The sequence below is a fragment of the Narcine bancroftii genome, chromosome 10, assembly GCF_036971445.1.
Source record: "Narcine bancroftii isolate sNarBan1 chromosome 10, sNarBan1.hap1, whole genome shotgun sequence".
Lineage (NCBI taxonomy): Eukaryota > Metazoa > Chordata > Chondrichthyes > Torpediniformes > Narcinidae > Narcine > Narcine bancroftii.
The window spans coordinates 77,257,779-77,276,745 of NC_091478.1; the positions used below are offsets into that span (position 1 = coordinate 77,257,779).

Below are 18,967 nucleotides of genomic sequence, written 5' to 3' on the forward strand. Positions count from 1 at the left end.
TGACCTTGTTTTTATTGGGAAATACATTTAAAATAAAGGTGCAGCGATTTCTCTTGATTCTCTATCCTCCTTTTTTCAGAATCCTGGTTTTGACAGTTTTAATGTACTACAACTCCCAGCATACCTAGCGTTGGAGGACCTTCCATCCCCCCCCCCCCCCCCCCCGCCTTTCCCCTCCTTCCCTTCTCCTCCCTCAGCAGCCCATGGCGTTCGGCTTTCCCCGGCAGCCAATCGACGTCCGAATCAGTGTTTTCCAATCGTGGTGCGGCCGCGTGGCATTGCGGGACCTGTAGTCGTTCGCATTCAACGGCGCGCCCCAACGGAGGGCACGTTTGACTACAACGCCCGTCGGACTTCGCGCGCGCTCTCTTTCCCCCCCCCCTCTTGGCCTCGTCGACCAATGAGGTGGCAGTGTCATCCGTTCGTTATCCGGGGTATACACACAATAGGATCCAAGATGGCTGAGTTTGGAGCTTCTAACCACGGGGACTCTGCGCTGAATTATCAAGAAAAAGAGTTAAACGAAAGATTAAAGCGCTTGTACCCCGCTGTGAACGAAAATGAGAGCCCATTGCCTCGATCGTGGAGCCCGAAGGACAAGTACAACTATATCGGACTGTCACAGAACAATCTCCGTGTCCACTATAAAGGTAACCTCTGAAATAATCTCGTCTAATCCTGTAAAAAGGGGACCCAGTGGGTGATCGTGTGATTTTTCCCCCCCGTTCATTAAAAAGCAACGATTGGCACCGTGACAGGTAACGTTCTTAATGCTGATTGACGTCATTGATCTCTGGTTGTAGCTCCAGTAAATATATATTTTTTTAAATTTGAAGACGTTATTATACAATTACTTCTCTCTAACTATGTGATTTAACATTTCAACAATGCCCCCCCCCTCCCCCCTCCCTTGATTTCTGAGCAACAAAGTGCCTGCGGGGATCATCTCAATGGGGGCAGTGCAGTATCGTATTTTGGGAGCTGCTTAAAATAAACATTGTCCCTTTTGGCTGAGCTTGTGGTATTGTTTAGAAATTGTGTTTGAGGACCTCCGACGTTGAAGGTGGCCCCGGCGAATGAGGCTTGTTTGATGGCTCGTCAACTGGGAAGGTGGTTTCGCCAAATAAAAATGTGAATTTTATGTGGGAAGACACGAAAGTCTGCGGACGCAGTGGTGGAAATAAAAACACAAACGCTGGAGAGACTCAGCAGGTCAAGCAGTGTACTTACTTCCTGTAGCAAAGATCAACGTTTCAGGCTTGAGCTCTTCAAGGTATGATTTGCACTTGCCTCAAAGCCGAAACGTTGGTTCTGTGTCTTTGCGACATAAAGGACACCGTTTGACCAGCGTTGTGTTTTGTTTTGAATTGATGTGTCTTCTTCAGGGTCATGTTTGCTTTAACCGACACGATTTCAACGTGGAAACTGTTAAGAAATGAATCATTCGGATGTTCAGGTTTCGTAAGGCGCTTCCGAACGTGATGGTTGTTTTCCATTAATCAGGGCACGGAAAAAATCACAAAGACGCTGCGTCCGTTCGTGCCACGCACCCAATCCCCGCTGCTTGTGGCATCTATTACTTCGAAGTGAAGATCGTGAGCAAAGGCAGAGATGGGTAAGTCCAAGCTTCTGTCGACTCTGACATGACGTGACTCTTTCACGGCGGTGAGCGATTCCTTATTGACGTCCCAGTTTTCATTGTTCGCAGGTACATGGGAATAGGTCTGTCCGCCCAGGGTGTCAATATGAACCGGCTGCCTGGTAAGTTACTGTTGTTGGTATTCAAAGTACACGATCATTGGGTTTTTTAAAAAAAACTGGAAAGTCGAGTGAATAGAGGGAAAAGATAGTATTGAAAATGCCGACGTCATGGTTCGTTAGAAGTACAGCTCAAAATATTTGTTTCCTCTCTTGATCAGATTCAGTGAAACAGAGGTCGTGGTCACGTGCTCGCTTTCTGGTTCATTTTGTTGACATTATTAACATGCGATCACGTGACTCGCCGCGCAGTGCAGCAGAGAGACTCGAGATAAAGGATTGTGTGTTTTAATGCTAATTAGGTTTTTGATGCATTAATGTTTTTTTTAAAAAATGGCCCGTTCTTCACACAGCACAATTCTGCTGAATTATCCATTCTTGTGACGCTCAAGTGCAGATGTTGAAAAGAGCAGACCTTTTTTTTAAAAAAAACAGCATCGCTTTAAAGTGTCTTGTCTTTTTTCGCCCAAACAAAGTAACAGTCTGCAAATTTAATTTTGTTTACTTTGACATCGGAAAATGGTAGAACAGTTTTATTTGTATTGGAATGCTGACAGTTACTTAGTGATGCAATGCAAAAGAAATTATTAACATAGCTGTGCTCAAACTGTTTAAATAAAAAAAATCTGCTAGATACAAACAACATGGAATATTTATGGCTGATTGCAAAAGACTAATTCTGTCAAGAGAATATTTGTGACTTACACGAGTGGCAAAGATTTTGTGATGGATTGTAATGCAGGAGAATGTGAAATTGTCCATTTCGACAGGAAATTTAAAAAAAAAACAGCTTTTATTACCAAAAAAGTGAGGGATTGCAGATCTCTGAGATGCAGAGGGATGTCAGTGTGCTGGAGGATTATTTACAAAAGATTCAGTCACAGGTGCGCCATTTTTGTAATAAAAAATTTAGACATACAGCACTGAAACAGGCCAATTTGGCCCAATGAGTCCATACTGCCCAATTTATACCCCATTAACCTACACCCGAGTATCTTTTTTTTTGAAGGGTGGGAGGAAACCAGAGCCCCCAGAGAAAACTCTCTCAGACATGGGGAGAATGTACAAATTCCATAAAGACAGCGTGGGATTCGACCCAGGTCTGGTCCCAATCATTGGTGCTGTAAAGGTGTTGTGCTGTCCCGATGCCAACCACGTTAAGAACTTATAGAATATTATTTATTGCTCAGAGGATAGCAAACAAAAGTAGGGAGGCCATGCTTTGGTTACATCGGGCACCAGTGAAACCACATTTTGTATCCTTATTTGAAGATGGATGCCAATTCATTGAAAATAGTTCAAAGATTTCTGGACTGTTGGTCTGAATGGACAGGTTCCCTTTGCAAGGAAAATATTGATGATGCTGGGTTTGAATCTGCTGGAGTTTAAGTGATGACTTACAACATGTAAGTTCGTGAGCAAATGTGGAAAGGATATTTTTCCATACCAGAACTCAAGAACACTTTAAGAATAAGGTGTTGCTCATTTAAAACAGATAAGACATTTTTTCTCAGTGGATCACAGTGTTTGAAATTAAGAGTAGTGAAACCATCATTTTTGACTATTTGTATGTCATGTGTAGAGAGATTCTCAATGGGTTTGGGAGTGAGAGGTTTCTGGAAATAGGTATTGCAGTAATTCTGCCATGACCTTATAAAATGGTGGTGAGAGTTTGAGAGTCCTTTCCTAGTTCTAATTCCTGTATGTAACTTGTTCGTTTTTCATCTCCTACTTGGTGTTCTAAATTTATGTCATTCTTAAATGTAACAAACCTCTGATAAAAGTTTGGTTCTGAAACCAGTGACACAGGCATTCACTTGATGTCATGTGTCTACCATTCGCATATGAATATTGATGGTAAGTGGTTTGTGGTACCTCAATGTAGGCTATCATGTTGAGCTTCTTTGCATTCTTTCCAGTTGTCATGTTTTCATTTCTTGCAGCTTGTTTTCACTTGAAGTCAGTGTGTTTATTTTTTTTAAAAACTTTGTAGTGATTTTTCTTTTATTGCCTTCTGATTATTAATGCTAAAACTTGAAGTCATTTGATTTATGATTGCCCTAGTTTCTTTTTATTCACTATGTTAACAAGTATCATTAATCTGAATATCCGTTGTATCTTCCCTATACCTTTTTAATGTTCTAAAGATGTTGGAATATCAGAATGTTGTAATTAGTTATGGGAATAATCAGGGAGTGCCAAATACCTACCAGGATAAGAGTTAAAACCATTTTAGTAAGATTTTAATCCTGATATCTCAAAATATCACTGCATTGATCATAATGAGGGGAAAATATCTTGAGTTTTCTACACAAGATAAGGATCAGAGAGAGCTATAAGGACAAGAGCTGGAAGAGAAATTGAAGAAATCAGACATCTCGATTGGATGATGAAAGGAAGAAGATATAGAAATCTGAAGTTAACCACATCGAGGTTCAAGAATATTCTTTCTCCAATGGACAAAATCAGTGAACCGGTGCGGACTCGAAAGGCCAACATGGCCTGTTTCCGCTCTGTAAATGGTTATATGGTTATAAGAGCATGGAAAATGATGTGTTTTGAATGAAGATCCAAAGCGTAAGTGCAACAGTAATGGTTGAATGTGTCAGCTTCTCTAAAGATGTACTGAATTAAAGGAATAAAGCACGTGATGTTGTTGTGCTGGAAGAGTATCTGTTTCAGTAGGCTCACAGAGAGACAAATCTGGGCACAAGCGTTACAATCAAAGATAACTTTATTGAACACACAAGAGACAAATGATACTTAATTACTCTACGACTAAACAACTATTATAGACATTCACATCGGATCCAGGTTGGACTCCAATACCAGTGGCTGCCTATCTTCTACCCGACCATGCATGTATTACACTCTACAGACAGGGACTTTCAAACACACTTCTGGTTCCCTGTGCCAATCAGGGCTCTCTGCAAGCACTGATCTATCGCAGTACTGCAACTCAGCTTAAGTGTAGTGCACACCTTACCCGGGATTCTTCCAGCGATGTCCACAGAAGCGACCTGGCATGGAATGATGTTCAGGGATTGGAGCATGAAGCAGAGAGAAAGAAATGAGGTGTGCATCAATGTTTTATACTGTTCTGAGCTGGGTGTCTGATCAAAGATGACACTGATGTACACCCCAATGATCATTGGGAGATCAGAGGTGGGGAGGGTGAGCAAATTTAAGTTCTTTGGAATCACTATCTTGAAGGATCTTTCCTGGACCAACGCACGAATGGCATTGTGAAGAAAACATGTCAGCGCCTCTACTTCATCAGGAGTTAGTGGAGGTTTGGTAAGAGATCAGAAACCCTGGCAAATATCTACAGAGGTGTGGTGGAAAGTGTGCTGACCGGCTGCATCATGGTCTGATATGGGAACACTAGTAGATCTGAGCATAAAGCCCTCCAAAAGGGACACAGCCCATGACATCACAGACAAAACCCTCCTCACTATTGAGTACATCTACAGGGAATGCTGCGGTTGGAGAGCATCAGTAATCATCAAAGACCCTCATCACCCTGCTCTGCTCTCACTGCTGCCATCAGAAAAGAGGTATAGGTGACGCAAGACTCACACCATCATCAGATTCCTCAGTGACAAACTCGATCAGAGAACCTTTTAAAGACTCTTTTGTGCACTTTATTGACTTTCTTTTGTTCCCTCTGTATTGTTTAGTTTGTTTACATTCATTATCTGTTTGCAGTTCTTTGTTTACATGTTTTAGGCTGTGTACATTTTATTATTTGCACTACCAATTAGTGGTAATTCTGCTGGCCCGCATGAAAAGGTAACCTCGAGGTTGTATGTGATATTGTGTGTATACTCTGACAATAAATCAGAGTAATTTAAATAAGCCAATGGCAAGGTGTGCACTAATGGGTGGCTGGAGTCCAATCTTGATTGACGGGTGATGTGACCTCCGAATAAGTTGCAGACAGAGAGGCCACGTATAGGAACCAATCCACATATAACAGATGTGAAGCATATAGCTGTAGTGAGTTAATGGAGCTCTGCAAGAGGAGGTGTGGGAGTGCACAGGGCTGCAGATGAGAGATGATGTTGATTTTCTGGAATAGTTGGTATTTATTAAAAACATGCGAGAATTCATAAGAGAATTTCAGAGTGAAACTGTGAGATATTGATTCATGCATTGCTTTTGAGTAATACAGACATAAATGGCAAAATTTCTGTCTACAGCGTTTCTGTCACTAAATTGCCTGTTGACCATAAACCGTTTGGAATTTATTAATAGGGAAAACCTTTTTAACTGCACTTGTCTCTTTCAGTAAGTTGAACACCTGCACTGCCTACATTAATCTGACTTTTGTGGGGGAATAAAATCATTTTAAAGATTGAGAATCATGCGCACATCTTCCACTTCACACACTTTTTGATAGTCAAGTCAAGTTTCCAGTCCTCGGTGCAAAACTTGCAGACACACAACTAGACATAACACACATACAGACAAATAATGCATATGCAGGACAAGTACTTCATCTACGCAAATAAATTGTTTTGTACAAATGAGTCTCGAATGGTTAGTGTGAGTCGTTCAGCACTCTCACTGACTGTGGGAAGAAGCTGTTCCTCAGCCTGGTGGTGCTGGGTCTGATCCTCCTGTATCTCTTCCCTGACAGGAGCAGTTGAAAGATGTGTGCAGGATGGAAGGGGTCCTCTTACTATTCAGTAAGATCCTCTTCTTTACTTGGTTGGACTTAATCTAATTGTGAAATGCCTTTGCAATGTTCTTTTCTGAAATTTCCTTCTTGCAGTATTGAGCTGACATATGCTTAACTGATTTTGGTTTGCCTGACCCTATGGAGGTCTAGATTTGTGGACTTCCACCATCTTTGTGGGAACAAATTTGTTGTGAATCCTCATGTTGATTGCCACCATTCCACTGACAGTGATTAGTTGTTGGTATCCCTGTTTGTTCTTGTAAAATTAGCTTTTTCCAAATTGACAATATTACTCCTGATCTATCTTTTATTTCCATATCTAAGTTAAATCAAACTGATTTATTGTTTACTGAAACATTCTCTCAGTTGTCCACTTCCAATTGCCCAAATTCGTTCCCTAATATTTAAAGAACTCTGTCAATAGGAATAACAGAAAATGCAGGAAACACTAATCTGGAAAGAGAAATAAATGTAACCTTTCAAAGTAAAAATTCCTTCATGTTTTCTTGAATTTTTACATAGTTGATGAAGTTCTCCTGAATGCATTTTGTTGGCAGTCAGTCCATTATATTGCCCTTTGTGCTGAATATACAGGTGGATGAAATCCTCTTCTGTCAGTAAGTTTTGAAAATTTGCATACATTCTGTGCGTGTGTGTGTCTTGCTCTCTGATTATTTCTGGCTCGGAAATACATTCCATGTTTGTAATGCATGTTTATAGTTATTCCTCACTTCGATTCATTTGATGCTTCATTTCCATATTGTCTGTCCTCATGGTTGTATAATTTAATGATTTATACAGCCACTTTGGTAATCCTTACGACCTTCAAATTAGGAATTTTGAGCTGTCATTCCTGCTCTTTGGAGCTGCTTTTTTAAATAATGGCTTTCCTCTATCATCTGCCTTGCTAAAGACACATTGGATGCCAATAATCATTTGCCTTTAGGCTGCATATTTTGGTTCCCATATGCAGTTAATTTCAGAATGTTTTGTGATTTTGATCACATTTCTCATAAAACAGAGTTGTATTAAATGTAATTGATATAAACACCTTAAAATCATTATTATTCTTGTTCCGAAACCAGAACAAGAGAATTCCAACTTTTTGTACTTCGTTATTGTTAGAATTCACTTTAATATCATGAATATTTCAGTGTATGATTGTGCACTTGATCTTTTGCTCTTTGACGCCCAATTTATTGGCAACAAAACTAATGCAAAGTGATGTAGCAAGATTCATTTTGTGTTGAATATCATTTTGGTGTGATTGTAGTTGCAGAGAAATTTTCAACTGTGCAGAAATTTTTATTTGAGTAGTGGAGAAAGATGAGATGAAACACAAAAGCTTGCTCAAATGCTATGTTACTTGTGGATTTCTAATATACATAACTCCAAATGTGCACTACTTGCTTGCACCTCAGTGGAAACTGGCACTTGGTGCATTCCTGGCATTTTCTTATTCCCAATCGTGTGGCACAACAACATTCTTAGAATCTATCCTCACTTTTTTTTCCTTTTTCTCATCTGTATACAGTACTGTTTATTCAGGAATTTCATTAGTAAGCTTTTGCATTTATGGCAATAATCTTCAAATGCACCTAACTTGATCCCTTAACTTCTTTGGCACCGTCAGATCATTGTCTGACGCAGACTGAGGAACGTGTACTTTGCTTACCTTTAAGATATTTCGTATGACTCCTGTTAGGCATGTGCCCAGGTCTAACTTTGGATACATATACACAATTGAAGAATAAAGTATTTATGTCCCTGTAGGACGAGGCCTATTCAATGGCCATGGTGATGTAGAGCTTGCTCCAAAGTGCTTGGAACCTTGCAATTTTCATAAATTGTGCAGTGCTGCAGATTCCAAATTTCACAGATGATGAATGAATCACAATGTTCCATTGGGCAAAACCAGTGCATTATTCCCTGTGTGGCCATTCTTATAGGAGGAACCAACTCATCCATTGTGTCCAAAGCTTGTTTGATTTGAAACAAAACTTTAAATAAAATTAAACTTTAAACCTCATACAGTCTCCAGCACAAAGCTCAATTTCCTCCTCTAATTTTAGCCGCTTTCAGGTGCTCAGACGCAGATAATGCGCTGGCAGACGCGGCTAGGGAAGTGCAGCTGGGATTTTCAGGTGGCCGTGGAGAAGACGCCTTTCTATCACCTGAACGTGCCGGCTGAAGGAGATCAATGTCCAAGCGAACGCCGGCTCCTGTGGACTGTGGCCGTAGTCTCACTGCTGCTATCAGGTGCAATGGGGGATTCTCCAAGCTGGAGAATATACCTACAGGAGGAGGGTTAGGTAAGTGCTCCTCCTGGCCAGGTTCTCCACTTTCAGATGACCACCTGACAGCGCATTAGGGTAGAATAGGCGGCTTTACAGCCGGGTATTCTGGCCACCTGAAAGCGGCTATTAACTCAGTTTTTTCTTGATTTACTTTTATACCCATAAGCTCAATTTGTTCAAAATAAAGTTGTACATATTTTGTTCATATACTTTTCCTGCACGTAATATTTTTTGATGACCTATATAAAGTGCCTTATTGTCTTCATTTAGAAAACAATCTGTGTACCCCTGCACGACTGCAGCTTCTCGATCTTTTTATTCTATCCTAAATAAACCCTCTGAATCCAGCTGTCTCTGAAACTCATTTTTTACCCTTTCATTTCGCAATGCTTAAGCCATGTGTTGTGATATTTCCTATTTTTTTAGAAACTCCCAAAATCTTTTCAAAATTTCAGATTTCAGGTTTATTGTCAGAGTACATACATAACATCACATATAAGCCTGAGATTCTATTTTCTGCAGGCAAGGCGAAGTTACCTGGTGCAAAAAAATGTGCACAGTGTATACAGAGTCCATGATTGAGTTTGATGTTGAGTGGTCTGTTGGTGGAGGGGTAGCAGCAGTTCCTGAAGCTGGTGGCGTGAGTCTTGTGGCGGCTATTTCCTGATGGCAGCTGTGAGAACAGGGTGTGTGTGTTGGTTTGTGTGATGATTGCTGCTGTTCTCTGACTTCAGCATTCCTTGTAGATGCTCTCTATGGTGGGGAAGGTTTTTGCCTGTGATGTCCTGGGCTGTGTCCACTATGGTTGGAGGGCTTTATGCTCAGGAGATTTGGTATCCCCATACCAGACAATGATGCAGCTGGTCTGCATACTTTCCCCACACATCTTCAGAAATTTGCCAGCGTTTCTGATGTCATACCAAACCTCCGCAAACTCCTGAGGAAGTAGAGGCACTGACGTGCTTTCTTCACTATGCCATTAATGTGTTACGTACAGGAAAGATCCTACAAAATAGTGACTCCCAGGAACTTGAATTTGCTCATTCTCTTCACCTCTGATTTCCTCCAATAATCACTGGATTGTATACTTCTGGCTTTCCCCTCCTGAAGTCAACAATCAGCTCCTTAGTTTTGGTGACATTGAGTGCAAGGTTTTTGTTGGTGCACCATTCAGCCAAGGTTTCATTCTCCCCCCTGTATGTTGACTCATCACCTTTCTTTATACAACCCACTACTGTGCTATCATAGGCAAATTTGTAGATGGTGTTATTGTCATACTGAGCCACACAGTCGTTGGTATAAAGTGAGTAGAGTAGGGGGCTACAAATGCAGCTCTCTGGTGCTTCAGTACTGATGGAGATTGAGGAGGAGATATTCTTGTGAATCCTCACTCATTGTTGTCTAGAGGCGAAGAAGTCCATGATCCAGGACTTGGAGTTTGCTGATCAGTTTTGAGGAGATAATAATGTTAAATGCTGACTGTAGTCAATAAATAGCTTCCTAATGAATGCATCTTTACTGTCCAGGTGTTCCAGGGCTTTGTGTAGAGCCAGTGAGATGGCATCCACCATAGACCTGTCACTTCGGTAGGTGAACTGGAATGTATCCATGATGCCGCTCAGGCAGGAGCTGATATGCTTCAACGCTAGCCTTTCAAAACACTTCACTGTCGATGTAAGTGCTACTGGTCAATAGTCAGGTTACTATACTCTTGGGCATCAGTATGATTGATGCCTGTTTGAAACAGGTGGGTACCACGCTCTGCTGGAGTGAGATATTGAAGACTACCGGGACCAATGCCTGAAGAGGGCACACAAAATCGGTGAACCGGTGCGGACTCGAAAGGCCAACATGGCCTGTTTCCGCTCCGTAAATGGTTATATGGTTATATCCGTGAATACATTGGTAAGTTGGTCAGCACAGATTTTGAATACTTGGCCAGGAACTCAGTCTGGGCTGGATGCTTTCCTTGGATTCACTCTCCTGAAGGCAGCATGCACGTCATCCTCAGATATGGACAGGATGGGATCGTCATAGGATGTGGGGGTGTGAAGGAGTGATTTTCCACTGTTACTGTCATCAATTAGGACATTGAGGTCCTCTGGGAACGAAGCTTTGCTGTCTGCTACTTCACTGGATTTGGTTTTAACACAGGTTATGGCATTTAGACCCTGCCACAGGTGTTGGGTGATCCTTGTTGTTTCCATTTTCATCCAGAATCTCCACTTCGTCTGGGAGATAGCTTTTTGCAGGTCATACCTGTCCTTCTGTATTGATTTGGATCTCTGGACTTGATGCCTGTGATCTGGCTCTCAGCAGGTTCTGGATTTCATTGTTCATCCAGGGCTTCTTTCCCAGTATTTAATCATATTTTCTAATTTAAATTTCTTATCACAATTTTTCTTGATTTTATTTAATCAAATGAAATACTTGAAAGTGATCTACATATATATGTATGTCTTCACCATATTATGAATGTGGCACAGCCTCATCAATATCTTTTATAAAAATAACAATAGAAGATTGAGAGAACATGCCAGATATTTCTCTATTTCGTAACAGTAATTGTTTTTCTATCTGACAAGCTTTGTTTTGATTGGTTGTACTGTGTAATATTTCTAAGAAGACTTCATGAAATAATGTAAGCCTTTATAAAATTAAATTTCTCAATTGTAGTCTTTGTGGTTACAGTATGTTACTTCACAATCAGAGAAAATTACTCAGGTCAGCAACTATTTATTTTTTTGCTGCACCTTTGTCTAATGTTTGGATGTATGTTAGTACCTTCCACAGTTCATTGAGAGGAGGTTCCTGTAGAATTTAGAACTTTGGTTGTTGGTAAATTAAATCAAATTAATTTTTGTTACTTATTTTAATTACGCAAAAACATATTTTAAATATGGATCATTGACAAATAAATAAAAAGTTAATGTAGCTGGAGCTACATTTAATGTTGAATAGGAAAATCTTCAGGTAATGTGACTGTTGTGCAATGCACAAACTCAACAGGTCACACAGCATCTAGAGATGTGTCTTGATTGCCTTATCTTATGGAGGAGAATATAATTATAACTCTTTCTTGTCCTTGCCTCAACAAAGGCTTTGTTACTGGCTCCAAAGGAGGACAGCGTTAAAGTGATCATACTTTTATGTCTCGGAAAAGTCTGGGTGGGCTCAATTAAAAACATGGTTTTATTTAGCACAGTATTGATAAGTATCTCAGAACATTGAGCTTTGAATACAACACACACAATGTGGTAGTTGCATAAAGCTTAGCAACATTTCTGAACCATTGTGAAAGCACTAAATAATATATGAACCTGTTTGGAGTTAATAGTCAATTGGACAACTTAGACAAAAAAAATCTCACCTTGTTTTGAATCTTGTCTACAAATGTAGAATCTGTACCGTATTGCAAGAGGTACGTGTAACGTCAAAAACCATTTTACCAAAGCCGGATTGTCAAAGATAGAGATCGAGCCAAAGGAGATGTTTGGAAAGGAAGGTAAAATATTTAGCTTTAAGAAGGTTTTTTTTATGTGAAGACAATGGTTTGAAGTTAATTTTAGAGTAATTAAACCATGGTCAACACCAGTGGGTCTAAGGGAACAGGGTAAGAGGCCAGCATTAATCAACATTAACTTCTGGATTACCTTTCTCTAAAGCAGGAGTTCTGCCAGTCTGAGTTTTATTCTAAAGGGCAGGGAACTGCCCATGGTAGTTTTCTGTTGTGAAATGCTGTATTTTGGTACATGAGTGAATAAAAGCCCTTAAAAAATGAAATATTTGGGAAAAGATAAAATATGGTAAATGTAAATAACTCAGAATGCAAAATATCACATTCAAATTACAAATACAGAAGTATCCAGAATTTAATGGATCAGGAAAAAAGAACAGCCTTATAAGAAAATTATTTTTGATATTTATTTCACCATTCTGTTTTGAGATTGTTAACTTATTGAAAGTTAATATCAAAAACATCAACCAAGTGTTGGCAGGGTTGAGGGCTGTACGCTCAGCCCAATACTGTTCACTCTGCTGACTCATGACTCTACCGCCCAGTTCAATTCAAAAGAATCATCGCTTGCAGATGATAAAACAGTAGTTAGCCTCACTGGCAACAATGATAAGTTGGAGGCTCGTGAAATGCTGTGAGAACAACACAAGTCTCAACATAGACAAAACAATAACCGTGGACTTTAGGAGATTGAAGGTTGACCGCTCGACAGTACACATCTGTCATGGAGAAACTGGACAGCACAAAGTTCCCTGATGTGCATATAATGGATGACCTATCCTGGATCCATAAAACACCTCATGAGTCAGGAAGGCACACCAGCACCTACACTTTCTAAGGAGGTTGAGGAGGACAAGGCTACATAATTTTGTGATAGCTGCAAAGTATTAGTAAAGATCACTGGGTCTCCCTTTCCTCTATTGATAACATTCACTGGGAGCATTACTTAAACAAGGCTCAAATAATTATTGTGTATCCATACCATCCATCCTACAGGGTCTTTGACCTACTACTATCAGGAAGGAGGTAAAAGAGCATCAAAATTAAGACTGCCAAGCTGGGAAAATAGCTTTTTCCCACAGGCTGTGAGATTGATGAACCGTAACCTTGAAATGAATGAAATGCAAATTATTCCAGAATATTTATTTTGAATTAGGTTTTTATGCATGTACTGCATGCATGTGATTATTATGTGTGTACATGGTCTGGAAAAATGCTGTTTTTCATAGTACATGTGCTGTCAGATGATAAGAAACTTAAAATTGAAAGGAGTACAGTAGAATACCTATTTGAGCTGTCGAATCTTTGTAGAAACTTCAAAAAATTTTTTTGTATCCGTCTTTTTATTTAAGCTTGTGTCTACTGAAGATGTGTGCACATTTTTCTGGCAACTACTCCATTCTAAAATCCTATCTCATTAGAGAGACAATTCACATCATCCTGTCACACTGTATGGTTGGAAGTTCCACGGTGTTATTATTGTACTGTCAGGTTACAAAAGCAGTTTCATCGAAGAAATTTGTTATGAAAATGTAAAAATAAGTAGTGAATGTATGATTTTAAAAATGAGGATTGAACAGTTTGTATGAAATTATTTAAATATTTATTGCTGTGTAGCCTTCCTTCACCTGAAGGATGCTACATAAAAATACACTGTTAGTGAGCGACATTTAGTAATCAGTAGAGTTCTACTGGACAGAAATAGGTCCTTTGGCCCAACTTATACATATTAACCAAGGTAATCCCTATCTACTATATTCTGCCCATTTTTTGAACATTTCCTATCTCTATACCTGTCTGAATGTCTTTTGAACATTGTAATTGTCCCAGATTCTACCACATGTACCCACCACCATCTATGTGAAGAAAGTGGCCTTCAGGTCCCTATTAGATTTTTCTCCTCGTACCTTGTACGTATGTCCTCTTGTTTTTGATTTCCCCTACCCTGGAAAAAAAGGCAATGATTGTTGACCTTGTTGCCCATCCTATCTTTATAAACCTCTATGAAGTTACCCCCCAGTCTCCTTCTCCTCCTGAGAGAATAGTCCCAGCCTAATTCAAGTTTACTAGTCCTGGTAATATTCTTGTGATTTAAAAAAAAAAAAATCACCTTTTACAGCTAAATTATGTCTTTTCTATAGCTTGGTGACCTAAACTGTACATAATACTCTCTTGGACCAGCTCCTGTAATCAGCGTCCTGACTGATGAAAGCAAGCATGGCAAAAGCCTTCATTACCACCCTGTCTACCTACTTCACTACCTTCATGGAACTCCTTGTTCTACAATACAGCCCAGAACTGTACCATTTATTGGTTTTACATAGCAAAGTGCAACACATTGCACTTGTCAGAATTAAATTTCATCTGCCCTTCCTTGGCCCACTTTCCCTGTTCATCTAGATCCTATTGCAATCTTAGATAGCATTTTTATGCCTGCTATACCACTAATATTGATGTCATCTGCAAACTTACTAACTTACTTTGCTGTTTATGCAAGACCAAAATCAAGGGATGCAATCCTTTTGGATTTTCATTAAAGTATGTTGGTAAATGCTCCATAATTCAAAGTTCATATATAATGAAAGTTAAGATTTGACTGATGAAGGTATATGGGTTTCTAGCCTTCACTAGATGGGCCATAAAACATATGAGCGGGAAGATTATGATACTGCTCTATAAAATCTTGGTGAGGCCACATCTGGAAGATTGCGTGCAGTTTTGGTTGCCATAGAACGAAAAGGACATGATTACTCTAGAGAGAGTGTTGCGAAAGTTCACCAGAATATTGTTTGGAGTACTTCAGCTGGGGTTTTCTTCAGAGTAGAGAAGGTGTAATAAATTATGAGGGGTATAGATAAGACGATAGTCTACTTTTACCCTGAGCAGAGATGTAATAAGAGGTAAGGGGGGATATTAGGAAGATTTTTTTTTTCCACCAAGAGGGTAGTTGGAATTTGGAAAGCACTGCTTGAGAGAGTGGAACAAACAAAAATTTCTAGACTTAGATGAGCACTTGAATCACCATCCTATACAAGGCTATAGACCAAGTGTTGGTAAACTGGATTAGTACCGTTGGGTACTTGACAGCTGTGTGACATGATAGAGTGAGGGGACTGTTTCTATCTTTTATGACTATGTCTGCATATTAAAATTTCTATGATCAAGTATTTTTAATGTGGGAAGAGAAAAAAATGATGATTACATATTTAAATTAGTAAATGTTGCTTAAAAGGTGAGTTAAGTGGATTGTTACAAGATGTTCTGGCAAGAATATTAACGAAGTTAAGAACACTGCTTGCATGTTGTTATTTTTTAAGACTGCATTCATGAAAGAGCGGTCCTAACTTGCATATTCAATGGTACTGTGATGATCGAAGAGTCTTTTCAACATAATTTACCCTTTAGGGTTGAATTTATTAAAAATAACATTACATTAAATTTATCTTTTTAGAAAAACAGGTAACAAAGCCATGAATGTATTGTGGGCTCACTGGCAGACCAGTTGTTATTCGTTATTATAGTCCATTCCTGAATGCTTGTATGATTCAGCATTTCTGGAAGGAAGGGGAGGGGGTGAGAATGGCATCAAGCCTGCCTTTTCTGGATGTGGTGCCCTGTGTTAGTCATATACATAACCATAAATTGCAACCTCTTGGGTAAGGGAAAAATCCAGGCCAGTTCATTGAGGAATTCTTAAAAATTTTGTCCAACAAGCTGTGGAAATCCTAAGTTTTCCAGAAACTAAAAAAAACTTTGTTCATATCCACATGGAATAGTCGAACTATGCAGCATTTAATACTATTCGGCCTAAGACCTACATTCTGACCAAGATGCATGTCTGCATTTGATATCCTCCTTTACCATTTCTGGCAGTTTCTTCCATACACTCACTCAGCCTTGGGTAGAAAAACTTGCCTCTTGAGTTCCCTTTTAAGTCTTGTCTCTGTAAAGCATGTTCCCTTTACTTTTACAGTCCCTACCCGGGACATAAGACTGTTACCATCCAATTATCTATGCCCACCATGATTTTATAAACCTTTCTAAGGTCACTGCTCAACCTTATTGGCTACAGGAAAAACAGTCCCAGCCTATCCAGCCTCCTTTATACTCAAGGGCTCAAGACCAGGCATGCAGTGAATCTTTCCTGCACTTTCTCTCACATCTTGTATGGCAGCCAGACTGCCACAATATTCCAGGTGTGGTCTCACCAATGTCTGGTATAGCTTTAACATAGTGCTCCATTTCTTTTATTCAGTGCCATGTTGGATGAAAGTAAGAATGCTTTATGCCTTTATCCTGTCAACCTGTGTCACCACTTTCAAGATTTTATTTACTTGTACTGATGCATCTCTCTCTTCCGTAAAACTCTTGAGGGCCTTGTGCATGACCCTGCCCTCTTAACTTCCCAAAATGCATCACTTTACACTTGTTTGAGTTAAATTCCAACTGCCATTTCTTTGACCATTTTCCCAATTATCTTGATCCTGCTGTAACCTTAAACTCCCTTCGCCATCCATCACCTCAATTTTGGTGTCATCAGTTAATTTACTTATTGTGTTACCCTCACTTTTCTCCAAATTGTTAATGTATCATGATTAAATTCCAATTCCTGTTGCACCCCACTGTTTTTCAAATTGGACCAATCTTCCAACGCCACCATCAAGGCAATTTTCAATTTGTTTCCAGTTGGTTATCTTGCCCTCGATTCTATGTGACTTTACCTTCCATACTAGTCTACTATGCAGCACCTTGTCAAAAACCTTGCTCAAGTCTTCATAGATAGTGTCTCCCATCTTGCCCACATCAATCCTCTTGTTCACCTTTTCCAAAAACTCATTTCAATTCATGAAACTCTATTTTCGATGCATAAAGCCATGCTGACTCTGCCTAATAAGCCTTTGCCTTTCCAAGTGCAGATAGATCTTATCTCTCAGCATCACCTCTGGTAACTTTTGCACCACTGATATTAGGCCAGTAGTTTGTAGTTCTTGAATAAAAGTGCCCTCCAGTCTGCTGGTGCTTTATCCATGGGCAAGGAATGTACAAAATTATCTATTCCTGTGCTTCCCACAATGTCATAAAATAGACTCTGGAAATTGAGAAAAGTAAACTATTCAAGACCTATTCCCATTTCCTATGGCATCAAGCATGGATGAACTGTAAGGAGATGTATGGTAACCCTTGATAGTCTTTTGCTCTTGGTATATACCAGTAGAATCTGTTAAATTCCCCTTTACCTTATCTACAAAAGATATCTCGTGCCCCTTTTTGTCCTTCAGTGCACTCCTACTTTTCAAGAGTTTGCTTGATCTCAGTTGCATGTACCTGATATGCCTCCTCTTTCCTAACCAGGGCCTTAATGTTCCTCATCAGACAGGATTCCATAATTATGCCAGCCTTTCCTTTCACTCTAATGGGAACATGTTTAACCTGAACTTTCCCTACAACACTTTTAAAAGCTTCCTATGTGCCACATTATCTTCTTATCTGCTAACAGTTTCTCTCAAGCCACAGTTGCAAGTTCCAGATCAATGCCATCAAAATTAAGATTTTAACCTCAGGACCAGTCCAATCTTTTTCTATAACTGTTTTTAAATTGATAAGAGTTGTGGTCACAGGTCCTTAAGTGCTCCACTGTTGACATTGTAAACACTAGCAAATCCTCATTTCCCTTGTCTAGTAGGATCATCGACATATTGCTTGAGAAAACTTTCCTGGATGCACTTAACAAGTTCAGTCCCATCAAATTTCTTGACCAGTATTTGTCCTGGTTAATTCAAAGTCAAAGTTCAAATTTATTGTGAGAGTACATACATCACATATAATCTTTCGATTCTTTTTCCTGCGAGTCGGGCAGAATTTCTACTTGTTGGCACACAAAAGAGTGAAATGTAAACAAAGAAAGAAGCGTAAGCAAATTGTGCAGTACAGAAAAAACTAATGGTATGAGTCTTATGGCACCTATTCATCTTTCCTGATGGCAGTAGCGAGAACAGAGGATGGTGTGTATCCTTCAGTGGAGCATTCCAAGTACTGTAGATCTCTCGATGTTGGGGAGAGTTTTGCCTGTGGTGTACTGGGCTGTGTCTACTACCTTTTGCAGGACTTTCCCGTTTAGAGGTGTGGGTCTCCCCACACCAGCTCATGATGCAGCTGGTCAGCACACTTTCCAGCATATATCTGTAGAAGTTTGTCAAGGTTTTCGATGTCATTCCAAATCTCTGCAAACGCCTCAGGAAGTAGAGTGCTGACGTACTTTCTTCACAATTACATTTGTTTATTGGGTCCAGGAAAGGTCCTCCAAGATAGTGACTCCCAAGAATTTAAATTTGATCACCCTCTCCACCTCTGATGCCTCAATAATCTCTGGATGATACACCTTTGGTTTTCCCTCAACTCCTTAGTTTTGGTGACATTGAGTTGTTGTTGGTATCCGCTCTGCTTCTGTACTACTTCTGTTCTTCCATCTTCCCCACCCAGCCTCCCATCCATTCTCAACCCTCCTCCTCTTTGATTTCATCTCTCTCCATCCCCATCTTCGCACCAGATTCTTCTTTTATCTCATCTTTCTTTATATCACCATTCTCACTTCTTAACTGATTCCAGCTTTTGCCAGCCGACCCTGTATGACTTGTCTTTCTTCTGCTGACCACTTTGTTTTTTGGTTCTTTCATCTGGTATCTGCCAGTGTACTGCCTCTCTCTGTCATGC

At 39.8% G+C, this 18,967-nt stretch overlaps 2 protein-coding genes across 7 annotated transcripts in view; one reads left to right on the forward strand and one right to left on the reverse strand.

The window, feature by feature from the left end:
* Positions 1–1,950, reverse strand: part of tsnaxip1 (translin-associated factor X interacting protein 1) — a 73,761-nt gene extending 71,811 nt beyond the window's left edge. Inside the window, exon 1 of the mRNA XM_069901473.1 lies at positions 1,231–1,950. The gene's annotated coding sequence lies outside the window, so the exon portion shown is untranslated. The remainder of the gene's footprint in view (positions 1–1,230) is intronic.
* Positions 216–18,967, forward strand: part of ranbp10 (RAN binding protein 10) — a 93,674-nt gene continuing 74,922 nt past the window's right edge. Inside the window, exons 1-3 of one of the 6 annotated variants that reach the window (XM_069901477.1) lie at positions 216–650; positions 1,504–1,615; positions 1,709–1,761. In XM_069901477.1, the coding sequence (XP_069757578.1) occupies positions 401–650; positions 1,504–1,615; positions 1,709–1,761 (415 nt within the window). In that variant the 5' untranslated portion in view covers positions 216–400. Of the gene's footprint in view, positions 651–688; positions 759–907; positions 1,274–1,385; positions 1,616–1,695; positions 1,762–12,138; positions 12,245–18,967 lie in introns of those variants that run through there. The other 5 variants (XM_069901478.1, XM_069901481.1, XM_069901479.1 and 2 more) reach the window with 5 other exon arrangements.